The sequence below is a fragment of the Dama dama genome, chromosome 1, assembly GCF_033118175.1.
Source record: "Dama dama isolate Ldn47 chromosome 1, ASM3311817v1, whole genome shotgun sequence".
NCBI classification, from domain to species: Eukaryota; Metazoa; Chordata; class Mammalia; order Artiodactyla; family Cervidae; genus Dama; species Dama dama.
The window spans coordinates 32,783,635-32,810,531 of NC_083681.1; the positions used below are offsets into that span (position 1 = coordinate 32,783,635).

The 26,897-nt window shown below is 44.4% G+C and overlaps 1 protein-coding gene across 1 annotated transcript in view; it reads left to right on the forward strand.

The window, feature by feature from the left end:
* Positions 1–26,897, forward strand: part of SORL1 (sortilin related receptor 1) — a 158,052-nt gene that overhangs the window by 38,767 nt on the left and 92,388 nt on the right. Inside the window, exons 6-12 of the mRNA XM_061146202.1 lie at positions 1,647–1,827; positions 12,125–12,226; positions 13,234–13,403; positions 18,077–18,269; positions 20,422–20,539; positions 20,704–20,777; positions 26,168–26,256. Of these exons, the coding sequence (XP_061002185.1) occupies positions 1,647–1,827; positions 12,125–12,226; positions 13,234–13,403; positions 18,077–18,269; positions 20,422–20,539; positions 20,704–20,777; positions 26,168–26,256 (927 nt within the window). The remainder of the gene's footprint in view (positions 1–1,646; positions 1,828–12,124; positions 12,227–13,233; positions 13,404–18,076; positions 18,270–20,421; positions 20,540–20,703; positions 20,778–26,167; positions 26,257–26,897) is intronic.

The window sequence follows — 26,897 nt, forward strand, 5'->3', positions numbered from 1 at the left end:
TCCTCTTTTCCTCACTCCTATCTTTTCTTTTCCTTCCCTTCTTGCCTTGGAACTTGTTTTTTTTCCCCTCGGCATGCAGAATCTTTTAGTTGGAGCATGCAAACTTTTGGTTGTGGCCTGAGGGATCTAGTTTCCTGACCAGGGCTCGAACCTGGGTCCCCACCCCCACCCCCCGAATTGGGAGCACAGAGTCTTAGTCACTGGACCACCAGGGAAGTCCCTGAAACTTGCTTTTGACAATGCATCTTTGAAGGAATTTCTTGTCATTGCCTTCATTATCCCGAGAGCCATCGTGCCTACAGGACCGTACAAAGGCGTTTGTAATGATTAACGTTAATGAGTCCTTCTGCTTCTCCTTGGGTCACCACTGCATCCTCATGTGCAGCTCTCTTCCAGTTGTTTTCAACTGTTTTTCCTACTTGCTGAAAGGTCCTCCTGGCTTCCATGTTCTTGTGCACGTCAGGAAACTCAGGCAGGTTAGCTCTCCTCCCAGGCTGCTCTTGGGGGCCTTATTTGGGGGCACACCAGTGCAGAGATTCTTCTTCGAGGTAGTTTGATATGATCACTCTACAGTTTTCATTTTGGAAGAGCTTCTCTGTAAATGTCCATGGATCCTTGCAGCAAAGATCAATGCAGCTAGGAACTCTAGGATCAAAAGAAATGTAAGACTTGGCCTTTGAAGGAATATGTACTCTGTTTAGGAAACTCAGACAGAAACTTTATTGTGGACAATGTAATACAGTGGGAAAGAAATGAGGAGACTGTGTGTAAAGTGAGGAGTCTGATCCCCAAATCCACTTAATCTAGGTGTCTGCCTTTGTTTGAAACTCGTAAAAAAGGCTTGGAATTGAGTGCTACTGAGATGCATTGCTAGTTTTGGGAGAAGGGAGAAGGGCATGGGGGCAGGCTTCCTGGAAGAAGGGGACTTGCACTTGACCTCAGAAGACGAGTAGGAGTTAGGTGTGCAGATCAGTGTCTATGTGGAGGGCATCCGGGCAGAGGGGGATGGTGTGGCAGAAGCACAGAGGGAGGGCTGAGCCCTGCGTTACTGAAGATCAGCATGTGCGAGAAAGTTTGTGAAGGAGTCTCTTGGGAGGTGAACCTGCGCTGATCAGATGAACACTGGCTGCACATATCCGTGACAGTGACGCCGGACAGACAGGAAGGGCAGCGTCCGTTAGAAGGGGTGGGGGTGGGGTCACTGGTTCCTCCTGTGGTTTCCTCCAGAGCTGGTCTACTGAGGACGTAGCATCCTAGGGACAAACGTTCCTTCATTCCCCTGCGGTTCACAGCTTGAGGCCAGAAGCTTGGTGACAGCCTCATGCAAGCGGTTCATTGCTCACTGATTCTGAAACACTTGCCTTTCACTTTTCCTTCTGTTCCCTTCCCTCCATCACAGCCCAGGCCTGTGAACCCAGGCTGCCTTGTGAACCACTGTCCCAGCAGAAAATACTGTGCACAAGTGACAATTTCTTCCCCTCTTTCCTGAGCCAAGGAGCCACCAAAGGGCCGGGTTTGCGGCACGCAGAGCCGAGAACACTTGCGGCCGCCGCCACGGTGGCGCCGAGTCCTCGCGGACGGTCTGCGCGGCGGGACCTCCGTGCCTCAATGTGGAGATGGTGACAACGCTCTGTTTTTTCCTCCAGGGGAATCGATCCCTACGACAAGCCAAACACCATCTACGTGGAACGGCACGAACCCTCTGGCTATTCCACAGTTTTCCGAAGCACAGACTTCTTCCAGTCTCGGGAGAACCTGGAGGTGATCCTGGAGGAAGTGAGGGACTTCCAGCTGCGGGACAAGTACATGTTTGCCACAAAGGTGGTGGTGAGTTGAAAGCATTAAGGATTAAACTGCTTTTGTGTTTCCTTTCTGAGGCTGGGCATTCTGGGATTGGGCTGGGAGGGGGATTCGTACAAGCAGGCATGTAGAGGTGGGGGTTGATTGTAGGTGCTGGACATAGATACACTTTCCCAATGGGCCTGGAAGGTTCTGAAAGGTCAAGGAGTGGAAACACTTATATAGCCACTCAGAGGGTCTCTGGGTGCTAGGAATTTGGTCTTTTCCTGGTGTGAGCATCCTTGACAAACACACATTCCTTTGAAATCCCAGTGGAAGAACACAGAAAGGAGGGATGGGGCTAAGGGGCTTTTTTCTTTAATGCTACTGCTGGATTCTCTTCGACTCAGGGCCATTTCTTTGGGAGGTTTGGACACATGTTCATCTACATGGCTAATAGAATGTGTAGTCATTGGCTAGTGGGAGTTAATGCTCTAAGAAAAGTAGTAATTAAGCTTCCAGCTGTCAATGAGTAGCTTAACTCTCAGCCTTTGGGAAAATTTTCTCCTTGATTTTACGTGTTGGAGCCACATGCTGAAATGGAGGGCTTGCTCATTCAAAACCACAGTTGATTATTTAACGGGACTTGCCTTGCAGCTGTATCAAGTTGCAACCATACTTCCCCTTGAGTAAAGGAAAAAGCCAGGCCTGGCCAAGAGTCAGTTGGGCTGCTCTAGCTGGAGGGAGGTGAGCTCGCCTTCATAATAGGTTTTGCGGCCGGTGCCTCCTTGACCTCAGGCTCTGACAGTCTCCTCTGTGCCTGGGAGGTTGCTCTTTTTGCTGTTAAACCTTAAGGGCTAAAACCAGATGTCATGTTTTCCTCCAGGTTCTCACTTATTTATATGATTGGTAGCTGGCCAGGCAGAAGCAGGGCAGCCCCCTTGGTAGATTCTAGGGTGGAGAGAAGATCTCCCCTAAAGGGAAAGCAGGGAGTGAGGTTGAAACCAGGAGAGAAGAGGAGAGAGGCTGAAGGCCAGAGGGGTTCCCCATTACACACCTTGAACAAGGTTTTTTAAAACCACTAAACTACGGCAGATTTTCTTCTCACAGGCTGTTTGCCTTGAGACACTCCCTGGATCATTTGCTTTCTGCTGTCTCTTTCTCTTACTCACACATACATGTGCACATGTACACAGGGCGGCCCAGGAACACGAGCATCCTTGAGTTGCTTGGGGCCGGGATGTGCTGGGAAGACGGAGGTGAGAGGTCAGGCCTGAGGATTGATACCTCAAGTTGTATGGTGCCTCATAGGTCTCTCTTGTTTTAATTTCTTGGGCTTGTGCCTTTTGTGATTTTAATTTCTTAATTTTAAGGCCCAAGGACTGATTCCCAGGTTTCTTTTACAGACTGAGTCAAGTGGGGCTGAGGTGGAGCATTAGCTTGCATTCCTTTATCCCTATTATTTCTAGATCTCACACCCAAGAATAAGATATATCCCATTTGGAGCTTTCTGTACCCTTCTTTCTGAACTCATAGCTCCATCTGTTTTGTAGAGATGGCTGCTTTGCTGAGTGCCGATGGTGATTTCTGTACTGTTTCTGGCCAGTGGTAGGATCAGGGGCCATGTCTGTCTGAGCCACACTGATACGGTACCCAGTATTTTGCACAATGCTTGATTTATAACATATGTACCATAGAGTTGAACGAATCTTGGCCTAATTTAGAAAGGTTAGGCTACTGGGCTTTTTTACTGGGAGCATGGGATGGGGTTGGGGGACATTAAATTATTGGTTCTTTTATTATAACTCTCACCTTTTGTGTGTGGCTTATTGATTTACATGGTATGGGTGGCAAGATTGTAGTTGTGTTGACTTCTTCCTTCAGCACATGGACGGACCACCAGATTCCAAGGTCAGTGGTGTTAGCTGGAGGCTCCACGTGAGACGAACTAGGCTCCCACCTGGAAGTGTTGTCTTAGGATCACCTTCGGCAGCATTGGCCCTGGTTAAAAATGCAGATGGCAGGGTTCGCATGCATTTTCTACCCACCCCCCCTCGAGAATCCCTGGGATGCCCAAGAATCTCCAAAATTTGAGACATTCTTCCCTTAAGGCTTGTATATGCAGGAGCTTTCGACGGTAATTATATCATCAAAGGAACCTTTCTCAGTGGATAGGTTGAGAGAAGAGATGCTACTGGTAGTGGATGATAAAATAGGTATTTTTCTGCTTAGTACATTAGAGTCTTAAGCCATAAGGATACATGACATTGGCCCTGGTTGGATAACTCTATCAGTAGGCGTGTTGAGGTCTGCACCTCCACCTCACTTATCTGGGGTGTTCCCAGCACTGTAGGTGCTGGGTTTGGGGAATTCCGAATGACTTTTATGTTTGTTGTCATTCAGTCCAGCTCTTTGCAACCCCACGGACGCATGTGCCAGGCTTGTCTGTCCTTCACTATTTCCCGGAGTTTTCTCAAACTCAGATCCATTGAGTCGGTGATGCCATCCAACTATCTTGCCCTCTGTCGTCCCCTTTCCTCTATCATCCCCTTCTCCTGCCTTCAATCTTCCCCAGCATCAGGGTCTTTTCCAGTGAGTTTCCAATGAGTCGACTTTAATGTTAACTGGATTCAAATCAAATTAGGAAAGTCAAGGAAGTAATTGCAAAATGACAGAAAATTACTTTGGGGTGATTAACTCTTTTGCTTTTTTCCAGCACTGTGACTGATTCCAATTGCTTGCAAGTTAGTTTTTTAGAACATGTTAGGGCAACCAACTGGGTTCTGGACTGGGACTGGTTTCCAAGTCTCCAGAACCCCCTGGGGCCCTCCTAGTCTGGCTCTTACTTCGTGAGTGCTTTGTATCTGATGCCCATCAATTTTTTTTATTCCTTGGTTTTTGACATGAAGTTTATATACTTACTAGTCCACACCAAATGATAGGGCCTTTAATAATTTGTGCAGCCAGCCATGCTTCTCCATCCATGGGATTTTCCAGGCAGGAATACTGGAGTGGGCTGCCATGTTTCCTCCAGGGGGATTAATTTTTTAAGAATATTTATTTACTTGGCTGTTCAGCATCTGAGTTGCAGCATGTGGGATCTTCCAGTTGCAGGAGGCAGAATCTTTAGCTGTGGCATGCAAACTCTTAGTGGTAGCATGTGGGATCCAGTTCCCTGACCAGGGATCAAACCTGGGCTCCTGCATTGGAAACATGGAGACTTAGCCACTGGACCACCAAGGAAGTTCCGATGGGGCCTTTAAAGCAACAGAGAGGTACCTCTGCAAAGGGACCAACATCAGTTTGTGAACTTGGTGAGACACAGCTGGTACGTGCTTCCTGTAGGTAACAGTAGTTACCAGAAAGTTGGAAGGATGTGAGGCTTGGCTGCTTCACTCTCCAGCTTCACTTCCAGCCTCTCCGGAAAGGCAGGTTCAGACATTTCTTGCCCAAGGTGCAGCAGTGAGCCAATGCCTGATGTGTGGGCTTGATGGAGTCTCCTCTCTGTTCTTACAAGTGATGGCAGCCACAGCTTGGCAGGATGCAGACCGTGTTCTTGGGCAGGCTTGGCAAACCATGCTCTTTGGTTTTGTCAGTAAAGTTTTATTGAAACACAGGCATGCTCATTTGCTGTGTGTCATCCATTGTTGCATTCACGTTAGAGTGGCAGAAGTGAATCGTTGCGTAAAGGCAGGATGGCCCACAAAGGCTAAAGTACTGCTGTGAGGACCTTTACAGAAGAAGTTTGCCGGCTGCTGTTGTGGAGGCAGGATTCTGTTCCCTTTCAGTTGGCATTAGGCAGCTAGAATCCTGTGGTGCAGGAGCTTGCACCAGATGAATCTGCAGTATGTCCCCCGAGAGTTCAGGTGACAGGCCTCCCTAAGTCGCCGTGCCCTTTACCTGCCGTGGTCTTATCTTTGGGATGTGTGCGTGTGTGCTCCGTTGCCTCAATCATGTCTGACTTGCGACCCCATGAACTGTAGCCCGCCAGGCTCCTCTGTCCATAGGATTCTCCAGGCGAGAATACTGGAATGGGTTGCCATGTCCTCCTCCAGGAGATCTTCCCAGGGATCGAACCTGCATCTCCTGCGTCTCCTGCATTGGCAGGCAGATTCTTTACCACTGAGCCACGTGGGAAGCCCAATCTTTGTGATATTATGGCTAATTCAGACATCTTGCATGCCACAGGTTTCCTGAGAGAACTCAACTGTACTTTCACTCTTCTGACCAACCAACCACTAATTTCACTATTGGAAACCAATTTCTAACCATGGTTATGCTATTTTTAAGTCCCTAATGCTGATAGAGATAACAGAAAAACCTCATAATTGCCTCATAACTGTGAGCTTCTACATGAGAGATTAACTGACCGCAGTTGAAGTGTGACTTTTAGGATAACCAACCAAAATCCAAGCATCGACAAATTATTTTAATTATGACATTGCTTAAATGTATCCGAACATAGACATAGGTATAAGCACCTAACGCTTGTAACTCCATATACAACAATAAAGTTCAAATGTGTTTACGGATTAAAAGTGACACTATAATACCAATACAATTAAAATTGATTTTTTATAATACCAGTATTGAGATATGATTCATATCCTGTAACATTTACCCTTGTAAAGTGTACAGTTCAGTGATTTTTAGTATGTTCATAAGGTCAGGTATTTCTCACCACCATCTAAATCCAGAGCACTGTCGTGACCTGTGAAGGAAACCTCATACCCACTAGCAGTACTTTCTACTCCTCTCTCCTTCCAGCCCCTGGCAACCAGGAATCTACTTTCTGCCTTATGGATTTGCCTATTCTCAATATTATTACTATTTGCTGCACCTTGCGGTATGTGGAATCTTAGTTCCCTGCATTGGAAGTGTTGGGTCTTAACCACTGGACCACGAGGGAAGTCCCCCTTTTAAATTCTTGATATGTTATTTCCTTTAGTTCTTTGACTGTGTTTAGGATAGAGGATTTAGATTTTAGGTCCAGCATCTGGCCTTCCTCAAGAACAGGTTGTATTGACTGTTGTGTGTGTTTGCTTTTCATTTTTTGGTGGAAAACCAGATATTTTAAGTGATATACTGTGGCAACTCTTCATATCAGGGTAAGTCCTTCCCAGGGCTTTTTGTTGTTGCCTTTTCTCAGTATTATTGTTGCCTTTTCTTAGTATTATTGTTACCTTTTCTTAGTATTATTGTTGCCTTGTTTGGGTTTTGTGTTGTGAGTTTCCTGCATTAATTTTGTAAAGTTTGCATCCTTCATTGGGTGTGGCTAGTGACCACTAGTGGTCAGCTGGTGATCAGTGATTTCCTAAAGTGCTTTCAGCCAGTTGTCCGTCGGCCTTTCCTGAGGGCCTTTGAGTGTTGGGGGCATGCCTTCTGCGCCTTCTCCAGCTCTGCCTTAGTCTTCACTTCTTGTTTGTGTGGAGACTCAAGGTTATTAAGAATTCCATTCTTTCCTGAGCAGAACACAGCCCTTCATGCGTGTGACCTTGTAAATTCCTTGGAATGTTTCAGAGCTTATCAAGGCCTCTTATGGACATCTTCTCCCATTTTTCCTTTTATGCTTTTTTAGTTCACCTTTTGTGAGCTCCAGGTGCTAATGTTTCTCTGGCAGATGTGGTGTTGAAACACTCACCACTTGTCGTGTTCCCCGTCAATGCCGAGGCTGTAGGTCTGTGTGTAGAGAGGGCTGAGTCAGGTTATTTGAGGAGACAGCCCGAGAATGCAACTCTCAAGCGAGTCACCAGGCAGATAAAATCTGACAGTCTCTGGCTGTGGGGCATTTGGGGAGCTCCAAACCCGTTCTGTCCTCTCCTGGGCTGCTGGTTTTCATAGCAATTGTGGCTGTGACGCTGTGGGTTTCCCACGCTACTAGTACGTCAGCTAGAGAAAGAAGGGTTGGGATCAGAACAAGTTGAAACATCACCAAGTTCACTGTTCTTGCTGAGCTTCAGTCATTGCCTTGAATAAATGCTCCTTGAATTTTTGCAAGCTTTTATTTAATTTTCAGGATTCTGAAAAAGTTGATTTTGAGAATTTTTGTCAATGCTCTTATTTGCATGGATGAGTGGATTTTTAGAGTTCTTTCCTCTGCCATTCCAGAAGTGCTTTCAGTTAATATTAACTCTGCAAACTTTTTATTATTTCCACATCTACAAAAAAAAATTTTTTTGTGTGTGCTGATATGACCTCCCCTTGTGCCTTTATTCAGTCTCAAGACTATGTACGTTTGCTAATCTCTTTTCAACTGTCTATTCACTACTTATTTTTTCTTGGACTATTTTAAACTAAATCTCAGATATATCATTTTATCTATTAATTATTAGGTATAGATAACATGAAGGTGAATGATATTTTGCTGAAACTTTGTCACTGCTTTGAAGAGAAAGTGGCAGCCTATGTTACAGCCCAGGTGCTTCTGAACCCATGTCTTTGTCTGCCACATGCCTTGGGTCCCTCATTTCTCCCACCAATTTTATCTGAAACTTTCAGTTGAATAGATCACTGTGACATCTTTTGGCCTTCATTTGGCAAGAATATATCATATTTAGTTCCCTTCTGCTCTTCTCCTGCCTTTTTTTTTTTTTTTTTGGCTATTGACTTAATTTCAAGCATAAATGTAAACTCAGACTCTGAAATTCAGATTATTCAGATTCTTATATTTGTTTTTTACTTTTCAGAAATGAAAACACCAAATGAAAAATATCTTCCTATGAATTCAGAGGCCCTATAATATTACTGTAAATTAAAACATTTAAATAATTCCTAGTTGTTGGTGAAAGTATGTGTGCTGGTAGATGTATTAACTGGAATAGCCTTTCAGGAAGGACATTTATGCTGTCTGTCAAAATGGAAAATTTGACCTAGGAATTCTAATAATGCATCTTACAGATTTTCTCCTGTAGCTGTGAAAAAGGTAATTCATACAAGTACGTTCATTGAAGAGTGCTTCTGAAAATAACCTAAATGGCCATTAATAGCTGTTAAATCAAAGATGTCTAAGATACACTGCTGATGGAAAAAGTTAAATTGTAAAACAGTAAGATACTCTGTTAATGAAAAAAGTGTTACATAATACCATTTCTCTCATGAGTTTCACAGCCATATTTCTGTCATGATCCAGTTGTCTGTGAAAAAGAAATTTGCATGTATCAATTTGGCGATGTATTTGGCTACTCTTAACAGACTAGAAATAAAAGTGACTTCGCCAAGATGGAGGTTTATTTTTCTCTCTTTAGTGCAGCCTGAAGCTAGGGCTGGCATGTTGGTGCCCTGGTGTTCCTGGCCTCTTTTTCTTAATTTTTTGGCTGCCCACATGGCACTTCCCTGACCAGGAATTGACCTTGTGCCCCCTGCATTGGAAGAGTAGAGGCCTAACCACTGGACCACTGGGGAAGTCCCCAAGCCTCTATCTTGCTCTTTGACCATCCAAAGGAATAATTTCCACACTCTGCCTCATGGTCCCTGACACTTACACTAGGCTTCGAGTCTGTTGGAGTCAGGAGAATGAGGACAGATAGAAAGGCCAAAATAGGACTCCTCCCAGCTGATTCAGTCCCTTTCAACAGCTTTCCTTGGAATCCAGCACAAGAGTCTGTTCATGCCTCATTGACTGGTCCTCAGTAACATGACCACACAGAGTTGTCCAAAAGAAAGAGAGCCTTAGGCTTTTATTTGGGTGGTTGTCAGGGTTTGCTAAGGAGGAAGGGGCTGATGGATGTTGTGGTAAGTGGTAGAATGTCTGTCACTGTGTAAATACACTCATAGGTGATGGCACAGGGCGTCTCTGAAGGAATGGCCCAGAGCCAGTTACCAGTGGGCACTAAGAGAAGAAACAGATCTGCATTTTACCTTATAGCTGTCTGTACTGTTGGATTTTTCATGAGCATACAGTATTTTACTTCTATAATAACGATGACGAGAAATCCAGCATCACCAACGGTTTATTAAGAAATGCATCTTGCCGTTAATAATGTGTCATAGTTTTATTGTTAATACTTTTCTTGGTGGTGGTAAAATATTACACTAACTTGTCTACGAATGCTTTAGAAGTGAACCTAACTATCCAGACTTAGGAATACTTCTCCCAGAATAAAGTGGGATGAATGTATTTAGAGGTTTTTCATGACCTTAGTACTCTTGCATTTATATCTTGCTATCCATTCTCACGTCTCCCAGCAATCACCTTTAAGAACATTTAACTGGTGATGGACTTGGACTTCCCTGTTGGTCTGGTGGTTAAGACTCTGTGCTCCCAACACAGGGGCCATGCGTTTGATCCCTGGTTGGGGGACAAGATCCTGCATGCTGTGTGGCACAGCCGATCAAAACAAACCCAGGAAGCAAACAAACAAAAGCTAACAGTGGGCTTGAGTGTCACTGAGAGAAATGGCTCCTTTCTCAGGTATAACTGCAGTAGGAAGTGGTGAAAAAACATAAAGCATGAAAAAATGTTTCACTGGTATCTGTGTAATTATATATACATTCATAGGGATTTATATAGGGTGGCTTAAATCATCTGACCTTGATACATAGCTATAAAACTTTATTGACTTAAGGAGGGCTTTTGGAAGTTATACATAGCAATTTTGGGAACTCTGTCCCTCGGGTGATACATTTTGTGTTTGTGTGTGTGTGTGTTTAATCAATTCATCATTTCTATAGCCCCCTACTGAGGACAGGCTATTATGTAATTTTCAGGGTGCCATTTTGGGAAGGCAGTCTTCTGTACTTCTCTGCCTGGCTTCTTGAAAACAAACTACTTTTAACCAGTGTTAAGTGGTGGCTTGGGAAAAATGTGTGTGTGTGTGTACATTTAGCTGCTCAGGTGAATAGAAAACAACTCCACGTTCATCAGCTTGCTCTTCACAGAATTTGTTAGACATACTTGAGCATGGAGTATTTAGCAGTTGTCATAATACAGTCAAGAAAACGTGACATCAAAAAAAAAAAGAAAACTTGAAATCTTCTATACTCTGTAGGAGTTAAAAATCTGTAATAAACAGTAGCAACATAGTCGAGGATAAGTGAAGCCAAACTCTGTGTTTCTGGCTGGGGATCCCAACGTTCAAGTAGGATGGTAGTCATGTCCATGAGGTCATGTCCGCACGAGGTTGGGCCTCCCTGTCTGTTCTCCTAGGCATGCAGTACTGGCCTCCAGTTCCCGGTCACAGGCTTGTAGAACTGGAAGGAGACACATAGAGCCTTTGCAGTGTTTCTTACTCTTTTTTGGATCACTGGCCCTTTTGAGAAACTTCTAAAATGTATATATCCTCCCTAGCAAAGTGAGTGAGTGCATCCACACAGAAAATTTGCATATATATTTATGGGGTTCCTAGATCATTTAAACCCATACCCCAAGTCCTCATTCAAATCAACTTCTCAATTTATAGAGGGATACATTGGAACCTAGGCTTCCCTAGTGGCTCAGATGGTAAAAAATCTGCCTGCAATCTGGGGGACCTGGGTTTGATCCCTGGGTTGGGAAGATTCCCTGGAGCAGGGAATGGAAACCCACTCCAGTTTTCTTGCCTAGAGAATCCCCATGGACAGCGGAGCCTGGTGAGCTGCAGTCCATGGGGTCGCAAAGCGACACGACTGAGCGACTAAACACACAGAAATTGGAACCTAGAGAGATTGAGAGCTAACTCTGAATCTAGTGCTTTTACACACATGAGCAAGCTCCCAGCTGTGATTAATATCCCTGAAACAGTGTCACCAGCATCACATGCATGGTCAGCATCCCATGGAGTACTCTGTCTCTACCAGAGAAAACATATTGTAGCAAAAGACCCTAATCAATGAGAAGGATTAAAAGACTGAAAAACAGAATCAGTGACAATTCCCTCAACTCTTGGTAAAAATTAAAGCCCTGTGACTCGGGGATCCTTGTGATCTAGAAATAGTAGAAAGGGGAAGAGGATGTTTTGTATGCATATCAGGTGTGTGGCGGACCTCACCCTCTGGTGGTTTGGGGGTAAGTTCCATCCAGCTTGTCTCTCCAGCCTCATCACACAGCCCCTCTCCCTTTCGCACTCCGCTTAAGCTTTGGCAGCCCCTGCCCCCTCCCCAAGCTCAAGTTCTCCCTTCACACTTCGTCCTTTCTCTTGATGTAGTGCTTGGAGTGTCTACATCTACTGCAGACCAGATATCTAGGAGATAGTGGTACAGCCCAAGCTGCTCACTGACGGCAAACGTTGCAAAATGTGCATTTGTGGTCACACTATTTAGTGTTTTTAGTAGAATGAGAGGGATCTGACTTTTCTGCATCCTTTTACACTTGTTCTGAATGATTATCATATGGTACAGTTGATATTTTTCTCCTCCTCTTCCTTGGCAGCATCTCTTCGGCAGTCCACAACCATCCTCTGTCCAGCTCTGGGTCTCCTTTGGCCGGAAGCCCATGCGAGCAGCCCAGTTTGTCACAAGACATCCTATTAATGTGAGTGGGGGCCGCGGTGGGGGGGTGGGGAGGAGTGCTGTTGTCCTCAGGCAGAGGTCAGGGGGAGGGTGATGGGGGGAGGATATTTGATGGAGGCTCCCTGGAGTCACTTTCTAGATTAGTCTCTATGCTTTGGGCATCTTGGTCTGTTTTTTCCCTCTTCACTTTTTGAAGTGGAGCTGAATGGGAGCCTTAATTTGCTTGAAGTGGAGAAGGATTGGCAGAGAGGTTTGGAGCGAGTCAATGGGCTCAGTGTGCCCGTGCTGAAGGAGTGGGAGGGTAGGGACAGCAGCAGTTATTCATTAAGTACCTGCTGTGTTGCTCACAGATGGCGAGGTTCCATAAGGGGACAGGATTGGAGTCTCACCCTTTTAGAAACAGATGGGTTGGAGAGTTCAAGAACAGAGCAGAGGAAGAAACCATGTACAGTCAAAGGCTTGACTGTGGAGCGTGAGTCAGGACGTAGAGAACCATAGGCAAGGTCAGTGAGAGCTGGGTCATCAGAGAAGTGACCATGGGGAGGAGGTGGCATTTGAAGGCCTTGATGCCAGGGCCTGGTGCGATGGAAGATTAGTAGCTCAGAGGAGTATGTGATGGAGAACATGTTTGTCAGTTCCTCGCCTTCTCTGGGTCCTGCCTTGCTGTAGTCATCTTAGAGGAAATGAGAGGGAAGGAAATGCACATTAATTTGCATTATGCTTTGTAGTAACGATAGGGAGACATCATTACGTAAAAGTGATTTCTAGGTCGTTTTTGAAGTTCAAGGCCCATTCTTATTTTGTGCCCCATCTGCCGATAAGGAGTCTGCTCCAGCCACAGGACAGCCTCAGGGTCTCTAAAGAGAGGCAGCCAAGCTTCTTTCCCAAGACGGGGAGGCTCTCGTGGGCTCCAAGACTGCCCTCCTCACTGGGACACTAGGAAGCCCTTGCTTGCATGTGCATAGGGACCTTCCATAGGGCGTATGTGTTTGTTTTGACTTGTGTCTTTCTGATTTTTTGATGCTAAAGGAATATTACATCGCGGACGCCTCCGAGGACCAGGTGTTCGTGTGTGTAAGTCACAGTAACAACCGCACCAACCTGTATATCTCAGAGGCAGACGGGCTGAAGTTCTCACTGTCCTTGGAAAACGTGCTCTATTACAGCCCAGCGGGGGCAGGCAGTGACACCTTGGTGAGGTAAGGAGCCCAGTAGGCGGGGCTGCTGCCTGCTTTCTTACCCAGCACGACCTCTCGTCGGGTGGTTTTCAACATCTGCTGAACATTTGGGCTCCCCGGGGGTGGTTTCAAAAGCCCCAGTGATTACTGGTTCACCTTCCCAGACATTACGTTTTTTATCTGGTTTGAGGTGTGACAGGCACTTGAGGATCTTCTTTTTTAATTTTTGAAACAACTTTAACTAATTCATCTTTGTCTGCACTGGGTCTTCGTTGCTGCTGCTGGGCTTTCTCCAGTTGCGGAGAGTGGGGGCACCTCTCTAGTTGCAGTGCATGGACTTCTCATTGCGGTGGCTTTCTTTTGTTTCGGAGCACCGGCTCTAGAGCACACGCTTAGTAGTTGTGGCGCACAGGCTTAATTGCCCCGAGGCATGTGGGATCCTCCCAGACCAGGGATCGAACCCTTGTCCCCTGCATTGGCAGGAGGATTCTTAACCACTGGACCACCAGGGAAGTCCCCACATGTTTATGCGGTGCAGAGGTTGAGCCCCGCTGCGCTGGGTGACCCTTAGAATCACTGCCACTGTGTCAGCCACTCCTTTGGGGTTCCTTCATTCAGTTACTTGGTTTTGTGGTCTCAGACCCAGTGGGAAAGAGCACTGGCAAAACGTCACCACCACCTCTGGGCCAGTTGGCATGTATGTCTACAAGGCCCTTCCTCCACGTGACTCTGGTTAATTAACATCATTATTCTTTTGCTCCCGCTCCCGTAATTGCAAGGTATTGTTCTGTGGTATCTGTGGAAAGGTCCTTTATCAGTACGTCCCGTGCCTGGAGTGGGCCTGCTGTAACAGTGTTCTCGGGACCATGGAGGAGGCCAGGACTGTGCAGGGGTGGATGCCGTGCTGCCTGGGTGGCTCTGTGGCCCATCAGTGGCGCGAGGTCATTGCCTCTCCTTTGTCTGTGACAGACCATTCTTGTGTGTGTCTCACTGTGATTAAGGCTGCCCTTTGCTCTTGGGAAGAGCTAGCTGGCAGAACTGGCTGGTCTGCAGTGAGGGCTGGCTCCAGCGCCATGAACCTCAGGTCAGAGGGCATGTCCTTGCTGCCCACTGTCCCTCTGCAGGTTGCCAGTTCATTCAGCAAGGATGCTGCCATTCAGTGCCTGGAGGCTTTGCATGTACAGCCATGCAGTATTGTGTATCCAGCAAGGAGAACTTGGAACAAGCTCCCTGATCTGTGGCGCTTTTGTTCTAATTGTGGGAAGACAAAATAGAAACAAATACATGCTCTGCCGATAATGCTGAGTGCTGAGAAGAAAAATAAAGTGAGAAAGAGGACAGAGGGTTACAAGGGCATTGCTTTTTATGAGCCTGTCATGGAAGGCTGTTCTAGGAGGAGGATGTTCGAGCAGGTGCCTGAATTACACAGGAGAGGGAGCTGGGCACATCACCTGGGGAGGAGCCTTGCAGGTCGATGAACAGAAGGCACAGGGGCTCTGGGGTGGGACTTGAGTGGTTTAAGAGCAGTGTGGAGGCCAGAGTGGATCAACCAGTTGATGGACTGGAGAGAGCATCCCTAAGACATAGGAACCAAGAAAGAAGGGTTTAGATTGCACAGGGCCCTCAAGAGCATAGCAAGATCTCTCTCTTTTTTTTTCTCCTAAGCATGATGGAGGGTTTTGACCAGAAAGTGGACATCATTTGATTTAGCCTGTTACATTTTTTGGACACCATTTTAAAAATGTGAATCGCATTATGTAAAGAAAAGTGCTTAAAACATAAATGGACAGTGCTGTAGATTATTTTCAGTGGATAATCATGTGACTTATCTTTTAAAGAAGCCATGCTAGATGCTGTGTGGAAATTAGCAGACTTGCAAACTGCAGGGTCCAGCTGTGAGATCACTCCTGAAATCTGGGCCACTGGAGGTTGAGGTTGGCTGGACCTAGAGCAGTAGCAATGGAGATGATGGAAATGGTCAGAGGCTTCCTGATGGCTCAGACGGTAAAAGACCCACCTGTAATGCAGGAGCCGTGGGTTCAATCCCTGGGTCGGAAAGATCCCCTGGAGGAGGGAACGGCTACTCACTCTAGTGAGGGCTCCTCGAGACGAGAGAAACTCAGACCTCCCAGATAAATTGGAAGAAGCCGGTGGTGACCCTCATAATAGTAGGATCACAAGCAGGAGAGTCGTGTGAATAGAGGGCAAGGTGGGTAACAGACCTGGGCCGATTCCTACGGAAGCAACCGAAAACCAAGTAAACCGGAACTAAGGAAACCAGTGTCAGAACATTTGGTCTCAGCACCGGTGACTTCTGGAGGACCTGCTCTGTCTCTCCGGCGGGGTGGCCCTGCCACTTGTGTGTGCATCTTTCTGTCTGAACCGGAGAAACAGTCTTCCTGCTTCCGATTTATGTGACAGATAACAGGAAAGTGCAGTTCTGTGTGTTTTGTTTTGTTTTTATTAACAAAGCCCGGTGGCTCAGAACTCTCCAAGTAAAGGACGTGCTTTCAGTTTTAAAAGCCACGTGTGAACTGTGGCTACTCTTTCTTGGGGATCTGTCCTTAGAACATGTACCATGTTGGTGCAAAACTACTGCTCAGGGAAGTTGCAGGATCTGGGCATAGCAGTTAAGGCCAGGGAGGTCTTTGTCTCTGTTTCCCTGTTAATAAGCATAACCTCAAGGTTTCCAGAGCCATCCTTGTTGCATGTACTGTGTCTTTGGGAAGGCTTCTGCTCTGTTCCCTGACAAATCCTATGGGCTTCTGTTTGATCAGGGTGTTGGCTAATTACTTGTAAGTTTCTGGACAGTGTAACCCCTTAGCTATATTTCTGTAGACTGGGTTAAATTGTAAGCCCCACCCTACATTATAATTTTTTTTTAAATTGAAGTCTAGTTGATTTACAGTGTGTTCTTAATTTCTGTTGTATGACAGAGTGATTCATTTATACACACACACACACAAACACACACACATATTCTTTTCCATTATAGTTTCTCACAGTATATTGAATATAGTTCTCTGTGCTATACAGTTAGACCTTTGTTGTTTATCCAGCCTATATATAAAATAGTTTGCATCTGCTAACCCCGAACTCTCAATCCTTTTCTATCCTATCACTGTCAGCAGCCACAGGTCTGTCTTCCATGTCTGTGAGTCTGTCTTTATGTCATAGATAGGTTTGTTTGTGTCATATTTTAGATTCCACATGCAAGTGCTATTTGTCATTCTCTTTCTAACTTACTTCGCTTATCATCATCTCTGGGTCCATCCATGTTGCTGCAGATGACATTATTTCATTCCTTTTTTATGGCCAAGTAGTATTCCATTGTATATATGTACCACATCTTCCCTATCCATTCCTCTTTTGATGGACATTTAGGTTGTTTCCATGTCTTGGTTATTGTGAGCAGGCCAGTACTATAATTAGTATCTGGTGAGTTTGGTTTATTGTTTCCTGTTTATCTGGGCACACTGGAGGATTTGGAGTTAATATCGTTAGTGGAGAAATAAATGTAACTCTCACATCAACTTTTCTGTGTTATATTCATCATTCTGGACCCCATATGAGGACTAATTGGTCAGATGAGCACTTTTTGGCCTTCAAAGTTAAAAAAAAAAATCACTTTAAAAAAAAAAAAAAAAGGCAATTTATTCAGCCATGGGAAGGAATACACTACTGATACAATATGGATGAACCTTGAAAATATTATAGTAAGGGAAAGTAACCAGATACAAAAGGTATAATTATATATATAATTACATTTATATGAAATATACAGAATAGGCAAGTCCAAGATATGGTTTTTCCAGTAGTTGTGTACGGATGTGAGAGTTGGACCATAAAGAAGGCTGAGTGGTGAAGATGCTTTCGAGCTGTGGTACTGGAGAAAACTCTTGAGAGTCCCTTGGACTGCAGGGAGATCAAAACAGTCTATCCTAAAGGAAATCAGTCCTTAATATTGATTGGAAGGACTGATGCTGAAGCTTCAATACTTTGGCCACCTGATGCAAAGATCTGACTCATTGGAAAAGACCCTGATGCTGGGAAAGATTGAGGGCAGGCAGAGAAGCGGGCAACAGAGGATGAGATGTCTGGATAGCATCACTGACTCAATTTGGACATGAGTCTGAGCAAACTCGGGAGATAGTGAAGGACAGGGAAGCCTGGCATGCTGCAGTCCATGGGGTCACAAAGAGTTGGACTAGACTTAGCGACTGAATAGCAACAACAAATAGAGACAGAAAACTGATTAGTGGTTGCCAGCATCTGGAATGGAAAGGGAAAGTGGGGTGTGACTACCAGGGGGTACAGGGTTTCCCTTTGGGATGATAGAAGTGTCTGGGACTACATTGTGATGATGGTTGCGTAACATTAGGAAGATACTAATGCCAGTGAATCTTCTTTAAAATGGTTAAATTTTGTGGGGACTTCCTTGGTGGTCTAGGGCTTGAGACTTCGCCTTCTAGTGCAGGGAATGTGCAGTTTCAGTCCCTGGTCAGGGAGCTGAGATCCCACATGGCTTGCGACCTTTAAAAAGCCAAAATGTAAAACAGAAGTAATATTGTAAGAGTCAATCAAGACTTTAAAAATTGTCCACATAAAAAAAAATCTTAAAAAATGGTTAAATTTTGTTATTTAAAATAAAAATATCCCTAGCAAATCACACTGTTTATTTTCTCTTACTGTAGGTATTTTGCCAGTGAACCATTTGCTGACTTCCATCGAGTGGAGGGCTTACAGGGGGTCTACATCGCCACGCTCATCAGTGGCTCCATGAATGAGGAGAACATGAGATCCGTTATCACCTTTGACAAAGGCGGGACCTGGGAATTCCTTCAGGCCCCAGCCTTCACTGAATATGGAGAGAAAATCAATTGTGAGGTATAGATGCTACGCTCTTGTTTGGATTGTTTAAAAACACTTATAACTGTAGTTCTACTCTTACTGTTCTGAAACTCTGCACCGAGTTATCTTGGGGTGCTGTAATGAACTCGCAGGGGCACCGTGGGGTATTTTAAGTTTTTGAAAGGTGCTTGACGTCTGTTGGTCACCATGTGAGTTTACTCTCTTGGGTTAGTTCATAGTTTCAACATTAGCTCATGCTATATGTCTTTGGATGACATATCTTTGTGAAGCTGGACTCCTGCTTGGCAGTTTACATGATCAAAAGCAAGTAAGAAAATCGGTCTGGTTTAGGAAATGGTAGTAGTGGTATCTGCTTAGATTCTGAAGTTTGAGAAGCTGTGCAGTGCCTAACAGGTTTCTACATCCTATTATTAAGTAATTGTGGTTATTTAAGGATGAGATAAAAGTTTTATGTTTTTTTTTCCAACTTAGATATAGACACATACAGTATTATTTCAAACTGCTGCTGCTAAATTATTAGGACATGTACTTATTAGGTTGTTTGGACTTAACTGTGGTAAAAAACAAATATTAGTATTTCTTCTGATCTGAGGGTGTTATAAAAATAATTTACTGAGACACTGGTTGTGTTGGGAACCTAGAAAGTTTGGGAATCTGTGCCATAAGTTATTATTTCTGAGGAATGTCTTATAAAATTCTTTCCTGAATATAACTTAGGATTCTACCGTTTTCCTTACGTGTGTCTTCATCTAAAAAGCTCACGATCCTCAAATGTGTTATTTGGCCTCATTCAGGGTTCCCATTCACCCAGGCAGCCCCTACCTTTTTCCTGGAAAGAAGTCAATGACTGTGATCCCTGGCTTTATATGATGCTCTACACTTCCATTTTCTTTTTCTTTTAGAAAAATTTATTTTTTTGTCTGTGCTAAGTCTCAGTTGTGACATGTGGGATCTAGTTCCCTGACCAGGAATCAAATGCATGCCCCTGCATTGGAAGTGCAGAGTGTTAAACACCGGACCACCGGGAAGGGCCCCCCTCCTTGTTTTAAGACAGATATTCGTTAGAGAAATCCTTTTGTTATAAAAGTAAGTATATTTAGCAAATCATGTCAGTTTTGACCTGTAAAATAAGCACAAATAGAGATACCCTATCTAGAATACTAGACGAGGCTAAGTAACATTTGACAGTCATTTTCTGGCTGGAGAGTTGGGCATCATGTGATCCTATAGCAAAAGACCTTGTTTGCAGAACTATTGAAATTTGAACGTAAGTCCTGGAGGCCAGGTGGAATAACTTCAAGTCTTGCAGAGGACACCTGAAGACTTTCTGTACAAATGCAGACTACTTAAAAAAATTTCATGTGGATCTTGTGGTGTTTATATCTCATATGTTGTACATCTGGAAGTGTATCAGTGAGACTTTCTGACTTTTGAGTCTTGGTTTTCCTTCTGACTGAGTTGCTTAAATCATATTTGAAATGCATCTCCAGTGACTTAGAAGATAAGTACCATGAAATCATTTCATTTCTCTGAGTGACATAAGAGAAATGCTGGGTAACACTGAGAGAGGGATAGCTTTCACATCTACTTAAGTTGGCATTGACTTCTTTCTTTCAAAATTTGCATTGAATTATAGTTGATTTACAATGTTGTGTTACTTTCAGACATACAGCAAAGTGATTCAGTTACGCATACATACACAGATATATACCTGTGTCTACTCTTTTAGATTCTTTTCCCTTTTTGGCACTGAGTATAGTTCTCCATGCTATACAATAGTTCCTTGTAGGTTGATGATGGACAGGGAGGCCTGGCGTGCTGCAGTCCATGGGGTCACAAAGAGTCGGATGCGACTGAGCGACTGAACTGAACTGAGACTACCTGTTTATATATAGCTCTGATTTCTAACTGCTGTTCTCTGAGAATCTCAGAAGGAATTTTTTTTCCTTAGTATTTTTCTCTTTTCTCCCATGAGTGGCATTTACGTGGTGCAGATGATCCTGTCGATCTGGGGTGAGGGTGGGGGCAGCCTGGCTGTGGCTCTGGTCTCCTTTGGGCCAAGTCTCCTTCCTTTGTGCCAACTGCAGTGTGGGCACAGGAAGCCTTGGCCTTTAGAGGGAGACTGGGGGCACATCACGTGATGACAACAGCTGAACTTGTGTTGCAGCTCTCCCAGGGCTGCTCCCTCCACCTGGCCCAGCGACTCAGCCAGCTGCTGAGCCTCCAGCTTCGGAGAATGCCCATCCTGTCCAAGGAGTCGGCGCCCGGGCTCATCATCGCCACTGGTGAGCTGACTTTGCCTGTTGTCACTGATGGGTTTAGCTGCTGGCTTACGTGCAGCCGCATACACAGGGGCCCCCGCCACAGAGGACTCAGCAGTTCTGGTTGGGCCGGGTGATAAACTGATGTATTCTTGACCTTAGGAATAATTGCTCTTCTTGCATTTTAGGTTCAGTGGGGAAGAACCTGGCAAGCAAGACCAACGTATATATCTCCAGCAGTGCTGGAGCCCGGTGGCGAGAGGTCAGCTCCCTCCTCCCACACCCCTGTTCTTGTTAGTGTGAGAACGTGGGCCGTGTCTTAATGTGTCAGGGGCACACATGGCCTGTGGTGGGGGGCCCACAAAGCCAAGTGTGATTATGAAATTTAGAGAGGTACCCGGAGCCACACACAGGGTCAGCTGCACTGATTTGTTATCGCACTCCATAATGTGGGCTCGTGATTTTGCTAAAAATGTTACTTTGAATCAAAAACAGACTTAAAAAAAAAAAAACCTGTGAATTTGTGTAAACATTCCAAGATGACAAGTTCCATGAGGATGAAGTGCTGTCTGTCTTGTCACTTCTTTAGCCCTGGGACTAACAGTGTCTAGTGTGGACACAGGGTGCTCAGTAAGGGTTTGCTGCACCCATCAGCAGATTGTAATGTAGTGGTATCACATCGGAACCTCGTTACTTCCTTTTCTTTGCGTGCTATGGCACATTCTGTGCTGTGGAGGGACGCAGTGTCTGCCTTAAGTTCGTGTGACTAAGTTTGGATTCTCAGGAATCGATTATACCAGTTCTGAAGGGCTAGTACTCTAGTCCCACAATGCTAACTCAGCCTTGGACATTAGAGAATTTCCAAACTTGTAAAACAAAAAAGCATTTTTTTTCCCTCACCAGGGAGACAGGCACCTGGCCTTGTTCTGTAGGTGCTGCTGTCAGCGACGCTCTGCTGTGCCTGTGGGGAAGCTGCTGGGGTAGAACCCCCCAGATCTCCCGCCAGCCGGGCGTGACCTCAGGAAGGCTGAGGGGTTGTCAGCAGAGCCAGTAGACAGCTCCCATCCTCATGGTGCCTTTCCTGGGAATGCAGCTTGTGCACTTTCATAGAGAAATACTCCGTATGTGAAGCAGAAATCATACCCAACATTTATTTGGGTCTTAGCAGTTTACAGACCTGCACGTACCTTATCTCATTTGGGGTAGGGCTCACCATTCCTCTAGCTGAGAGATGTAGGACCCAGACATCGTGTGTGTATGTGTGTGTGTGTGTGTGTGTGTTTGTGTGTGTGTGTGTGTGTGAGAGAGAGAGAGAGAGAGGGAGAAAGAGAGACAGAGATACACTCTATAGCATGGTAGAGAACATAATTCTGTATTTGGATGAAGGAGACTGTTAAGTCCAGAGTAGTCAAAAACGTGTGAACAGTTTGGAATTTTGGGGGCATCCTCGTTCCGCCCCCATGGGAGCGATTAAGCAGTGGTTTTCCTCTCCCCTGGAGCCGGACATTCCTTTTGAAATTGGGTGTTCTTTCCTCTGCGGATAGGCTTGTGGTTGGTTTGTACCTTCTGATGTTGGTGTAATCTGGAATTTGAACATCTGCAAATGATTTCCTTCTGGGGAGAAAGCGGTGTCTCGTTCCTCCTGCAGGGAAGTGGGGTCCTCTGGCTGATGGGGGGGCAGCTGTCAGTGCCTCCCGCCTGGCACGCTCCCTGCCTGCCAAGATGTGGCCATCCCACAAGGGACCATGTTTTTGGATCTAGCAGAGAACTAACGAGGGGATGAAAAGATTGAGTGTCTGGGTGAGGGGACATCTGAGTCCCCGTGGGCAGCCTTCTCTTAAGAGGGACAGTCTTGACTGTGTGAAGGGGATCGATGGTGGCCCGGGAAGAAGAAATGGGATGCAGTTGACAGATGCTGTCTAGAAAACTGATGACTAGAATTCTTGTTCCCCTTCTGTTCATACTACTAATTAGGTGGGCAAAGCCTCAGATTCATAGAGTTCCTTAAAAAACAACAACAACTTTATTGAGGCATCTAGAGGTACAATAAACTGCACATATTTGAAGTATATAATTTGATCAGAATTGATCACCCTCACTACCTCTTCACCAACACACCACAATTAAGACTGCTTCATCGCCCCACCAAAGTATCGTTATGTCTCCTTTGTGATTCATCCCTCTCTCTACCCTCATTCCTCCAGATTATTAACATTTTCTAGAATTCTGTGTAAATGGACTCACACTGTGCGGTCTTTTGGCCTGGCTGCTAGCTCTCACTGTGAGGATTTTGAGGTTCTTTATGTTGTTTCATTTATCAGAGATTCTTTCCTTTTTTATTGTTGGTTACTATCCCGTTGTGGGGATATTCCACAATTTCTTTATCCATTTGTCAGTTGATGGACATTCTTGTTTCTGCTGATTACAGTGTAGTTGTTACAAACGTTTAATTACATGTTTTTTAGGTGGACATATATATTTAATTTCTCTTGGTTAGATAGTGCAGAAAGAAAAGAGTGGGCAATCTAATTGGTATATGTTTAACTTTTAAAGGAATTACCAAAGTGTTTTAAAATATCAAATTGTATTCCAAAGTGGATGTACCATTTCACATTTCCACCAGCAGTGTGTGAGTTCTGCTTGCTTCAGATGCTTGCCAACTCTTGATAAGGTCAGCATTTTAAATTTTAGGCATTTTAATAAGCGCGATATCTCATTGTAGCTTTAATTGGCATTTCTCTGACTAATGATGTTGAACTTCTTTACATGTGCTCATTGGCCATTTAAAAGATCTTCTTTTTTGAAGTGTCTGTTCAGATATTTTACCTATTTTAAAGAATTAGGTTGTCTTATTGAGCTGTAAGAGGTTTTTCTGAAAAATATATTCTGGATTTAAGTCTTTTTATGTGTGTTATAAATATTTTCTCAGTCTGTGGCTTGTTTTTTAAAATTTTCTTCACAGTGTCTTTTGAAGACTCGATGGTTTTACTTTTGATGAAGTCTTAATTTATCAGTTCTTTTCTCCAGTGTTTTATACTCTTTGTTGTTCTGAGAGATGTTTGTCCTTTCCATGGTTGCAGAGATTGTCCCCTATTTATTCTTTTACAGGTTTTATAGTTCTAGGCTTTAGGTTTAGGTTTATGATCTATTTTGAGTTAATTTGTGTATCTGGTATGACTGAAGGGTTGATACTCATTTTTCCTTGTAGACATTCAGTTGGTCCAGTATCCCCTGATGGAAAGACTTCTCTTTCCTCCACTGAATTGCCTTAGTGCCTGTTTGAAAATCAATTGGCCATATATGTGTGGGTCTATTTTAAGGCTTTCTGTTCTACTCCATTGAGCAATAAAACATTTTAAAATTAAAGCATGTACATTGTTTTATTTAGACATAATGCTATTGTACACTTACTAGACTGTAGTTTAATGCAAACATAACTTTAATAAGCACTAAGAAACCAAAAAACTATGTGATTTGCTTCATGGTGGTTTGTGTCTTTGTGGTGGCCTGGAACTGAACCTACAGTATCTGTGAGGTGCATCTGTGCTTTGAAGATGTGCTCTCTTCTGATGTGAAATCTATAATCATTGGTTACCGTTTTCATGTATGTATCATGTCATCTTTCTTAAGATGCTTTGATATTGTTTTCTTATCTTTGGTTTTCAGCAGTTTTGTTATGATGTTTCTAGGTATAATTTTCTTCGTGCTTAGTGTTACCTTGAATCTATAAATTTATCTCTTTCATCAAATTTGGGGAATTTTCAGCCATTATTTTTTCAAGTATTTTTTCTGCTTTGGCTCCTTTCTCCTGTTCGTCATGGCCTCCAATTATACCTGTTAGACCTTTTGGCCTGCAAGTCTTTGGGGCTTTTCTCTTTTAAGTCTTTTATTCTGTACGCTCTTAAAATAGATCATTTTTCCTCTTCTATATTCATGTTTAAATTCACTAATTCCTTTGTCATTTCTATTCTCTCATTGAGCCCATCAGTGTCTTTCCTATTTCAAACATTTTATTTTCCTGTTCTAGAATTCTTTCCTTTTTTTTTTTTTTTTTAAAAGTAGTTTCCACTTCTCTGGGAAGAATTCTTGTCTTTTGCTCATTTCAGATGTGTTTTCCTTTACGTTATGAAACACAGTTATAACTGTTTTATACCATTTGGTAATTCCAACCTTTGGATCATCTTGAGCTCGGCACCCATTGATTGTCTTTTCCCTGGAGGATTGGAGACAATTTCCTGATCTGTATGTATGTTGAGTGATTTTTGGATTGTATCTCGGACTCAAAATGAAATCTTCTGGAGGATGTGGCAATTTTTGTTTTAGCCTGTAATGAACCTATTCAGATCCGGACTGTAAATTCTGTCTTGCGTTCTGTGGAAACCTCAGTTCAGGTTGCTGAGTCTTTTCTGTGCTGGTTTGGGTCTGTTCCACACACATAGAGCTTAGGGGCCAGCTGAAATCTGAGACTATACACAGAATTAGAGGGTTTACTTCCTCAGACTCCCCACTCTGGGATTCCATCTACATTCTCTCCATCCCGTAGGAGCTTATTTTCCTGTCTGCTTAAGCAGAAAGTTTCCATAAAACTTTAGCCACCTGCCTGGGACTGCGGTATCCTAGGCTGGGGCATCCCCTCGGGGCAGAGGTGTACCAGGAAGCCTCAGTCATGTGGGTAGCGTCTCCAGGTTTTCAGTCCCCTTCACAAGCTGCCTGATTTTGTTTACTTTTCAGCATCCTCAGGTAGCTGTCTTTTTCTGTTTTGTCCAAAGGCTTTTGTTTGTAATTAGTAGGAAAGATGGGCTGTAGTGGGCTTGTTCTGTCACAGTAGAACCAGAATTCCAGTCGGTTAATTCTTTGTTTTCTGGGGGCTGTGCTGGGTCTCACTGAGGCTCACAGGCTCCAGAGTGTGCAGGCTCACTAGTTGTGGCTCATGGGCTTAGTTGCCCTTTAGCGTGTAGGATCTTAGTTCCCTGATCAGGGATCCAACCTGTGTCCTCTGCATTGGAAGGCAGGTCCTTAACCAGTGGACCACCAGAGAAGTCCCTAGTTGGTTAATTTTTAATCACAGCTTGGTGAAGGTCAGAGATTGGAGTTTGATTTCTACCTTTGCTGTTTATAGTCTGCCACTTTTAATAGAAACTCTAGTTTTTTTCACTTGGCAAAAAAAAATTGGGGACTTCTCTGATGGTCTACTGGTTAAGAATCCACTGTCCAGTGTAGGGGACCCAGGTTCAATCCCTGGTCCGGGAAGATTCCATATGCCTTGGGGCAACTTAAGCCTGTGCACCACAGCTGTTGAGCCCACATGCCACCCCATTGAGAAGCCCACCCGCCACAACTAGAGAGAAACCCCGCCGCTCACCGCAACTAGGGAAAGCCCACATGCAGCAACGGGGACCCTGTGCAGCTGGGCATATGTAAATGAAATTAAAAACTGGGATGTGAGGACTTGCTCTGTTCCTCCCGGGGCTGTGTGGAGCAGGTGAGATAATGGCTGGGACGTGCTCTGGGAATGGACATTTGTATTCAGGTGGTGACATCCCTGCTGCGTCTGTGCCTATGCGTGTGTGCATGTGTGTAAGGTATGCACTCTTCTTCCTGGCCACCTCCCTGGCAGGGGCATGAGCCCTGACTTTCTGTCTGTCTCTCCAGGCGCTTCCCGGACCTCACTACTACACATGGGGGGACCATGGCGGCATCATCATGGCCATCGCCCAGGGCATGGAAACCAACGAGCTGAAGTAAGTGTCTCCATGGAGCCTTAAAGAAATGTTATTGAAATACAGCTGATTGACTTACAAGGTTGTGTTAGTTTCAGGTGTACGGCAGAGTGGTCAGTTATACATATATGCACATACATAAATCTATATATATTCTTTTTTATATTCTCTTCCATTATAGGTTGTTATAAAATAGTACAGTAAGGCCCCTACATATGAACAAGTTGCACATTCTGAGAGCAGTTTGTTCCTAAGTCCAGCAAAGTTAGCCTTGGTATACCCAACTAACACAATTGGCTGTATAGCACTGTATTGTAATAGGTCTATAACACTTTTCCTACAAACAATACATAAAAAGCAAACACAAAAATGAAGAAAATATTTAAGTCTTACAGTTTAGTTACTTTGAAAAGTACAGTGGTACAGCACAACAACTAGCATACAGGGGCTGGCATCGAGTGAACAGGCAGGAGAGTTGCTGACTGGAGGAGGGAGAGGAGGTGGAGCTGAAGGATTGTCAGCAATAGGAGACGGAGGGCGAGCTGCAGTTTCATTCATGCCTGACGCTGCTGGCTCAGGGTCTGGCTCCTTGCTGGAACCACGTGCATTTTCACATCTTTGAAAGTTCACAACTTGGAGGTTTGTATGTAGGGGACCTACTG